This window comes from Alligator sinensis, unplaced genomic scaffold (assembly GCF_000455745.1).
Source record: "Alligator sinensis unplaced genomic scaffold, ASM45574v1 scaffold441_1, whole genome shotgun sequence".
In the NCBI taxonomy this organism is placed as follows: Eukaryota; Metazoa; Chordata; order Crocodylia; family Alligatoridae; genus Alligator; species Alligator sinensis.
In genome coordinates this window covers 1,154,485-1,163,371 of record NW_005842313.1, presented here as the reverse complement: position 1 = coordinate 1,163,371, position 8,887 = coordinate 1,154,485, and the positions used below count along the sequence as shown (strand labels likewise).

At 54.9% G+C, this 8,887-nt stretch overlaps 1 protein-coding gene and 1 long non-coding RNA gene across 2 annotated transcripts in view; one reads left to right on the top strand and one right to left on the bottom strand.

The window, feature by feature from the left end:
• ALX4 (ALX homeobox 4) overlaps positions 1 to 306 on the bottom strand; it is a 75,995-nt gene extending 75,689 nt beyond the window's left edge. Inside the window, 2 exon segments of the mRNA XM_006028430.2 lie at positions 1 to 5; positions 7 to 306. The exon segment at positions 1 to 5 is cut by the window's left edge and continues 194 nt beyond it. Of these exon segments, the coding sequence (XP_006028492.2) occupies positions 1 to 5; positions 7 to 189 (188 nt within the window). The 5' untranslated portion in view covers positions 190 to 306.
• Positions 307 to 2,141: 1,835 nt separating this feature from the next.
• LOC102378625 lies at positions 2,142 to 7,324 on the top strand. Its single transcript, XR_324414.1, has 3 exons — positions 2,142 to 2,217; positions 6,476 to 6,735; positions 7,252 to 7,324. It is a non-coding gene; the product is annotated as an uncharacterized LOC102378625 (long non-coding RNA).
• The last annotated feature ends 1,563 nt before the right edge of the window (positions 7,325 to 8,887 follow it).

Genomic DNA, 8,887 nt, shown 5'->3' with positions numbered 1-8,887 from the left:
GCGGCGCCTGCACTTGCTGCTGCCTTCACCAAAGCCTTGTCCTTTGCTGGCCAGGAAAGCGGGGCTGAACTTGTCACTCGCTTGAAATGCCCTAAAAGGCGAGGAGCCCTCTGTGCTCTGGGAGGCTGCGTTGTAGTAGGACTCCATGGCAGCCGGATCACAATAAGAAACACAAGTATCAGCATTCATTCCTAAAATTAAAAGGCCCGAGTGTCCTTAATGCGCTTGGAGGAGCACCAGCCGCCCCGCTCCCCTCTCCCGGCTCGCTCGCACACACACACAGCTGGGCCGCGGAGCTCTAAGAGGATTCAGATGTTCCTGAAAGCTGACCAGATCTCCAAAGCCCCCTTCAGATCTTGCAGAGCAAAAGGGGTCCTTCCCCCCCACTCCCTCCCTCTCTCACACACACACACTCACTCGCTCGCTCTCTGTCTCTCCCTCCAAACTATCTGCACTCCAAAGAGACTCCTCTCAGCAGTCCCCCCCACCCCAGCTTCCCCCACACACATACAAAAAAGGGGGGTTGGGTGGGAGGAGGTCAGATATTTTGCATTAAAAAAAAAAGATTTTTTTATGATTAAAAAATAGAGAATCAAGCACATGACATGAATGCAATTAGGGGATGAATCTGGGGATCTGTGCCCGGCGGAAGAGCAGGGAAGGATGTAATGGCTATGACACACTCCATTCTTTCTGCCCTTCTCCCCTATCTGCCTTTGCAACGCAGCTGCAGGGACATCCTCAACTAGGTCCTTTGCTAGCAGCAATATAGACCCCCCCCTCCTATTCGGGGCGCTCGAGCCCTTGGATCCCCCATTAACCCTTTTGCAGCTGGACTCTGTGAGAGCCTAACAGGTTGGATGGGTGGTGTTTTTCACCCTCAGTATCAGGAGATGAAGATACCTAACCCAGGGCAAGTGCTCACTGGCTCCTCGACGTTCCCTGTCACCGCTATTGTTGCTTTTATGGCTATCATCATCATCATCATCATCCAGCTGACACACTGCTGGTGACCCCTGAGTGGGGTCCCTCGGCAGCCTGGGCTCTGCCAGGCGCCTGCCACCTCCAAGGAGGTAGCCTTCCCTGGTTTGAAGGGTCAGCTGCAACCCAGAAAGGGCTTGGGGATGACTCCCCCACAGCTGAACCTGACTCTCCTCCTCCTCCTCCTCCCCTGTTTAACTCCTGCTGCCCCTTAGGCTTATTCTTTACCCGGCCTTTCTTGCAGTCCCACATCTGGTTTCCATTGCTCTCTTACCTTGAAGTTTTCAGTAATAAAGATATTACGCAAACTACAGCCACAGCTCTTCAGTCAAAAAAAAAGGAGAGGCCCTTAACCCTTTCTTGGCCTCCTGAGACTGGACAATCAGGACAACCCCCCCACCTCTCCTCCCCAACCCAGGCTAGAAAGGAGCCCAAATCTCACCCCAGACACCAGGCCTCTCTCCCGCCCCAGCGAAGCCAATGGGCCCGAGGTCCATGCTAGGGCTTGGTAAGGTGGGGTGTGTGCGCGCGTGTGTGTAAGGTGGTACTTGTGTGTGCATGTGTGTAGGGGGAGGAGGTTTATCCAGAGATACACACTGGACCTTTGCAGCCAGGTCCTCCCTCCCACCGTCCTCACTGAGCAGGGAGAGGCGGGAATACCCTCCTGTTTTTACATGCAATATTTTTGGGCTGGGGGGTGGGGTGGATCTGGTCTGTGAGAGGAGCAGAGCCAGGCTGGGGGGAGAGAGGCCAGGTGCAGAGCCAGCGGCTGCAAGGGAGAGGATGAACTTGGAAGTGAGAGCCGGGGTGTGAGGAAGCAGGGCTCTTACAGCGAGAGGGGCTGCAGTCCTCCCTAGGAGCATTGCTGCTCGGATCCTCTTGGCAGCAGCCAAGGATGGATCCATTTACTAGATTTCCAAACACTGCCGAGTCCCCCCCTTGGAGCAGGGCTGCAGCGCGGGGCGCACTCGGGTCTCTGGTCCAAGAAAGCTTTCAGCGGATTTGCTTGCCTTCTTCTCTTTATTACCTGCTTAATTCTTTCCTTATTATTTTTTTTTCTGTTTCTCTCCCACTCTCTCCACCCGCCAGCCCCCCCCCCCTTATGACTTAATAAAAAGCAAATCAACTCCATGCATTCGAGTCTTTCTTAAAAACCTCTTCTGGACGGCCAGTGGGAACTCCTCAGAGAGCACTCAGCCAGACGGACCTGCTTTCTCCTTCTGGTCCCTGTCCGGAGTGAGTATCCTGCTTAACTGAGAGCTCCAGCTCTGTCGGGCTACCTTTGCCTGCCTAGCAATGGCTTGATTTCTCTGGCCATTTAGATGCCTGAGTGAAGGGATCTGTGTCTACACGCACCCCTTCATTCGTGCACCCGAATGTGTCATCTAAATCTTGCCTGGTCTGAAGCCAGGTGCCCGGCTACGTGCTTTGATTCCCACATCTCAGTGAAATAGGCGGTTCTGGATTCCGTGCGTCTTAATCAAGGGTTTCTAGGCAGTGGTTTGGAGAGAGGCAAGGAGTCCCACGCCAGTCTCAGCCCAGGCAGGGAAGCCCCTCGGGGTGCGCCTGGGGTGCTTTTCCCTGAAACAAACGAGATCGCAAGCTCCGGAGCTCTCTTCTGGCTGCGGATGGCGGGGAGAGCGGGGGCAGGAGTGCCTCCCTGGCTGGGGGAAGCCGGAGGGGCGATGCGGCGGCTCGGTGCCGCCCGCCCCTGCCCGCCCCCTGGCCGCTGGCCCCGCCGTGTCCCGGGGAGGTGGGCGCGGGAGCGGCAATCGTTACCGACCGGGGCCGATCCCCGCCGCCCCTTGCCTTCTGCTTGAAGCCCCTTCCTAAACCCCAGCCGCGCTTTTCTTTTGGATCGCAAACAAACCGGTGAGGACAGACAGACCAGAGTGTGAGATTGCGCTTCCCCTTTGTTTCCCATTCAGATCCGCCACCGGTTTATTTCCCCATCCGATCAGCTCTCTTCAATGGACGCGGGGTTTGGGGCTTTCTTTTTTTCTTTTCTTTTCTTTTTTTTTAAGGCAGAAAAGAAGGAGGGCAGGGGGGGAGGGGGAGCCGATTGGATTTCCCCAGCGGGCCCGGGGAGTTGTCAGATGAAGTTAAGACCCTCAGGAAAAAATGCTGAGCAGATCTTTCTGCGAAGGGAGCGATCCAGTGGTTGCTGATCGAACAGGAATGAGCTGAAACTAAAGCTGATTTCTCCCTACCCCCCCAGGTCTCGAGACTGATTTTATATCATACAATAGGGAGAGAAAGGCAGCAGGAGGAGCGCGGCCATGACATCCACACCCCGGCCGGTGCGTTCACTCCAATGGGTTTCTCTCTCTAGAGAGTTGGGAAAGAAACCCCGTCGGAATCAGGGGCAGAGATCTCACACAGAGGTGGGCAGTGGGCATGAAGGCGATTGATCCTCTTTGTGAAATAGATCTCCCCCCTCCCACCAGAATCTGGGCTCCTTTGGGCGGCCAGAAATGTGCCAATGACCCTGATCAAATGCCTTAGCCCGCTGCTGTCCCGGGCTGCGCCGGCCACGGCTTGGTTTTCCAGCAGAGGCAAAGCAGCGCTCGTGTACACTGTGCTCTTGACTGAGGAGAGGGGGGATTTCACCCAGTCCAGCCTCCAAAATAAGCGGCTCTTTTTATGTCAACGAGCCTGTGACAGCCAGTGGAAAAAAAATGCCTCGATCAGCCTCTCCAGCCCCTTTGCGGGTGAATTTCCCTATTAGATCGATTTCGGATTAGAGCAGGTGATCTCCAGGGAGGGGGCTGTCTAACATTCATTGCATCGACCCCTAATTCATGATATCCTCTGCCTGGGTAGGAATCTAATTACCCGGCTAATGACCGAAGACCTGAAGAAGAATGTCTTGCATTCAAAAGCCTGTCTATGCCAGCTGTGCAGTTGGTCCCACACAAAATACCACCCATGTGCAGTTGGTCCCATACAAGGTATCACCCAAAAGAAGTGCTTGTCTCTCCCAGTAGTCAGACGGTGTTGTGGAGGGAACAGGCTACAGTGGACACATTACGTGGACAGCCACGATCGAGCGGGTTCAATGTATATTAAAAAACCTAAACCCAGACGCCTAGAGGGGAGTAGCCGATGGGGGCTGGCGGGAATGGGACCCCTCTCTCGGAGGGACACTAGGAGGAGGCAGCTCGTTTGAAGCCGTCGCTTGGGCTCGCAGCTGGGATGCTTTCCCCTGGGGTTGGGGTTCTCCCGTGCCACGGGCTTGGGTGCCCGGTGTTGGATCATTTTTCACCCCTTCCCCCCCAGCTTGCTGGTCAGAGATCCACTCTTGCAAACCATCTCCACTTTGTTTTCTTGCAGGGCCTTGCACCGAGCTCCTTTTCTACCTGAGCTGAGATCTGACGGGACTTACTGATAGCCTCCCGGGTGGGGGAAAAATATGTGCGTCCATCTCCAACCTCCCCCACCTCCAAACCTCGCCCCCCACCCGGGAATTTAGATCGCATCTGTATTTCTTGCAACTGAGTCTGTACAGCTGGAGCCATCGTGGGCCTCTCGTGCCAGGTCTTTTCCTCTGTCTCATTTCACCAGCGGGTCCCAGCGCTGCGGGCTGGGGGACAGGAGGATCTCACTTCCCTCCTTAACAATACCCGCCCGGGGGAAGGGGGGTCCCCTCCAGGTTCTCCTTTTAAAGCCCATTTCTCGCCATGGAAGAGCCCTTAGGGGTAAGGGAGAGCCTGATCTCACTCCAGGGAATGGAAGCAAAAGTCCTTAGTGGGTTCGGATCAGGCCCCGGGGTCATTCCTGGCCACAGCCCATGCTGGTATTGTTCCAATCCGAGTTGGCGCCAAGGATGTTCCTGGCCTATCTTGTCCTTGCATCGAGTCGGCTACCTCCAGGCAGACCTCCAGCCCGGTGCCCTCGCAGATCCAGGTAGAACTGGGTCCCTTGCTACTCTGATCTAACTAACTGCCCCTCCTTGATCACTGATGGGCAGAGATCGCTATTCCTACGAATGAACACTGATGCCTAGTAAGGTCCACCGAGGCACACGGGGTATTCGTTTGTCCCCGTCAGTCCCGGGCTCAGAGCAGGATAGCCAGAGGAGCCCTCTCCTGTCCCCCCACCCCGGATCCAGCCCTGCTGCGTGTTTCAAAGTCGCCTCCGCCCCTCCAAGTCATCAAGGGCTGCTCCTGCCGTCCCCTCCGCTGGGAAAGTTGCCCCTTGTTGAAATGCAACACTAATAATCACTCCCATTCTTTGGCCCCGTACAAACGAGTTAAAAGTCGGTAGCTGTTGTACCAGCATCTGGGCCATACGTTTCTGCTATTCTGAGGCTTCCTTTTAACGCCACTTCAATCAGACGAAGTCGGCTGAGCGGCCCGTGTGGCTCAGATGCTGGCGCGGAGGTCTTCCCCTCCCTTCTGCCTCCTTGCTCTTTCTACTCTTTGACTGATCAAAGCTCAGCTGCCATCAATAGCTTCCTCCCCAGAGCAAGGTCTCTGCCCCTCTCCGGTCTCCCGTTCTCCGCACCGGGGCGCGGGGGAATGTCGCTCCAGTCCCCGGCCGGCTCGGGGCAGGGCCGCCCCCGGAAAGTGGTCCCTGCAGGCAGGGTGCCCCGGTGATGATAAGGGGGAGCGGGGAGGGGACAGGCCAGGGATTTCTGCAAAGGAATCGTGTGGCAAAAGTATCCCATCAGGGAAGTTGTGGCCAGACCTTTCTGCAGCGCTCTCAGGATGCTACAGGAAGAAGGGCTCTCCCACTTGTGTCCGCTACGTTTCCCTCGGGAGATTTCATGGGGGCTGTATCATTCCCCTCAAATTATATTTGGCCCTTCACAAGCCAAGCCAAGCCTCGCCTCCCCCCCCTCCCGCTTCCCATCTCGATGTGTCCCTCCTAGTGTCCCCCACCCTTCCTCCACTGTCCCTTACCTGACTCCAGACCCAACAGGATTGATTTGGGGAGGGCTGATGGCCCTCGTCATTTGAATCGTTGGCTTGTTGCAGGCATAAAACCCAGCTGCAAACAGGCCAGGGTCTTGCCAGGCACGTGATCTGAAACTCGGGGGTGTTCGGTTCATCCCCTTGAATTTCTCATTCGTTTAGATACAGGTCAAATACACCGATCCAGCGAAACACGCGCCTACATGTGAGCACCAGAACGTCGGTCCTAGAAACGCCCCCTGCCCCCTTGTCTTAACTCGGGAATCAATCCGGAGATCGATTCAAACGTTAACAAGGAAAAATTGATTATGCTTCGCCCCTTTCTTTTCCTGCAAACCTAGCGCGGAAAGTATCAAGAGACAGAGACCGAATGATTCCCCCGCTTGTTCTAGCTAAGTGACAGATCCAGAGACAGAACTCGGGAGCCCTGATTCCCCTCTTCAAACCGCTGCCTGCACACGCTTTAGTTCAGTCTCGTTCAGGAATTCCTTCCAAATCTCTATATTTTTGGAATGTGACTTGAAAATAAACCGCCTTATTTTAAGATACAGTAACAATCTGATGTTGACTTTCTAAAGCTTCCAGGGCTTTGCCGTGTCAGGAGAATAAGGAGTTAGACTTCACCCGTCCAGTTCTGGGCGAGAGACAAACCAGTGGAGAATTTGCCCTACATTTGTGATTGCCTGCACAGCTGGAAGCTGGAAGAGGGAGGCGTCCACAACCCGCCCCGAAGAGCCCTTCCCTTACCCCAAGTCAAGAAAAATATGGATCTGAAATTTGCGCCGTGTTGCACAACACTGTCCAGCTGCAGAGAAACACGAGGCAAAAGGCTGAGTAGGTGAGAATGAATCTATCTATCTATTTATCTAGTACCCACCCGTCTGTCTGTCTGTCTATCTATCTATCGCTAATTGCAAAAAACACACCTACAAATATGTGCTGCATAGACTATATACACCCATGTGTATACACCCCATTTCCCAATTAAGGTTCATGCCAGTTTGCTATGCACAGACTCTCGGATTTCACAGCTCGAGGCAGCTGGTTGCTTGCAACAGAAAACCAAAACAAGAACAACTCCAATACAGAGAGAGGGAATTGGGGGGAACCCGCAGGTTGGGAGCATGTTGCTCCACCAGCAGGGTGTGATGGGAGCAGAGGCCCCGCCCAGGCAGGGGAGCACCGAGCCCGGCTGGGGATGCGGCGATGGGGCAGTCCCTGTGTTGTCACTGTCCGCGCGGGAGAGCAGAGGGGAGCACTACAGCCTCTTCCAGCCAAACCCGCTCACTTACCCACTTTGTCCTTTGGATGCCCCCCCTTTCCGCCCCTGCAGTTTGTTTTTCAATCGTTTCAGAGACTCGGGAGAGCATCTCTCTCAGCCTGGGCGACAGGAGCGCTGGTCCCTTGGAGTCGGCGAGTGAGGGATGGGTGAGGTGGTCCAGGGCTCAGCCCCGAGCGTTGTAAGACACAGCCCGCTCTGCCACGCGGTTTGAAAGCTAAAACGCAACCTTCACCAGGTTCCCTATTTACTGCATCCCCAATCCTCACCCTCACCATCCTCCGCCTGGATCTAGCAGGGGGGCACCTGCCAGTTCCTTGCTGGAGGAAAACGATCTCACTTGCTCGGAGCTTCCCAGTTGCTTGTAAGGTGCATCTTTACCACGATTGATTCACCATCTCACAGCGGGGATAAATGACACCGCCTGCGGGAACTGCTGCTCCGGCCTCTGGCTTTGGGGACGGACAGCGAACTGAGCTGGGGTGGCAGTATCCGTCCACCTCAGGCTGCTGCCACGAGGAGGACGAAGGAGATTTTCGCTTGTAGCTTTTTATTTTGTTGTATTTTTTTTTCTTAGAAAGCCCGCTATCAATCCGTATTCCGTCCACTTTGCTTTCCGCAGTCCCCCCTTACAGCAGCACTGGAAGGAGCGGAATAACCAACCTCCTCGATGTGGGAATAGGTTGATGGAAAGAATGAACTCCGGGAAGAAAATCCTGGCCCCATGGAAATCCGCAGTAACTCTCCCCTTGATTTCAGCGGGGCCAGGATTTCTACCTCCCCCCTCTCCTCCCCTGAAGGTTTATGATCCACAGTAGATGTGGGACCTGGCCTGCATTCAGACGTGGCCGGTGGTTTTAATTGGGGCTGGTCCTGCTCTGAGCAGGGGGTTGGACTAAGTGACCTCCTGAGGTCTCTTCCACCCTCATTGTCTAGGAGTCTTTGATTTTTATTTTGGGGGGAGGAGGCTCGCCCTGCTCATCGTGTGAAACTAACCGTCCTGATTTTGAGAGGACAGGTGCTTCTGTCCTTCTGGAAGCCTGTCCTCTTTCAAGTGGTCCCCAAGACCCAGAGACCGCCCCCCACCTCCCCAATCGCTGTCCCTTTGGACAATGCAGGTCCTTGGCTCCCCAGTGCTGCAGACACCGTGCCAGGGCTGTCCCTGTGGCTCTTTATCCTCGGCGGTTGATTGCTGGGATAAACATCCTGCCTCTCCGGGCTCGGAAAGGCAACGAGCCCTTGGCTTTCCCCCCTGAGCAGAGGGCCTGCCCCATCACTATTTCTTCATATGATCCTTCTAGCTCTCTACCAAGCTAACTTCAAAAAAAAAGAAAAAGAAAAAGAAAAAGAACAGACCCCCAAAACCAAAACAACCCCAACCCCCAAACAAAACAAAACAAAACAAACCAAAACAAACCCAAAAAGGGAAGAGGGAAGGCCTTTGCCCTGGGGGTGGATTTCAAGAGCCTGATGCCAACCCCACTGACGTCTCCCTCCAGTTGATCCCCACGGACTGCATGCAGATCATGCTGCCCCCCCCCCCCCCCCTTCGCTGTTTCCCCCCCCCCCCCCGTTGCTGTGTTCATTATGGGGACACCAGCACCTGGGACCAGCCTGATCTGCAGTCCCTGCGGATCAACGGGAGGGAGACTTGTTGCTTGTTATTCTGTTGTATTACTTTTTCCTTACAAAGCCCTCTATCCCTTCTCCT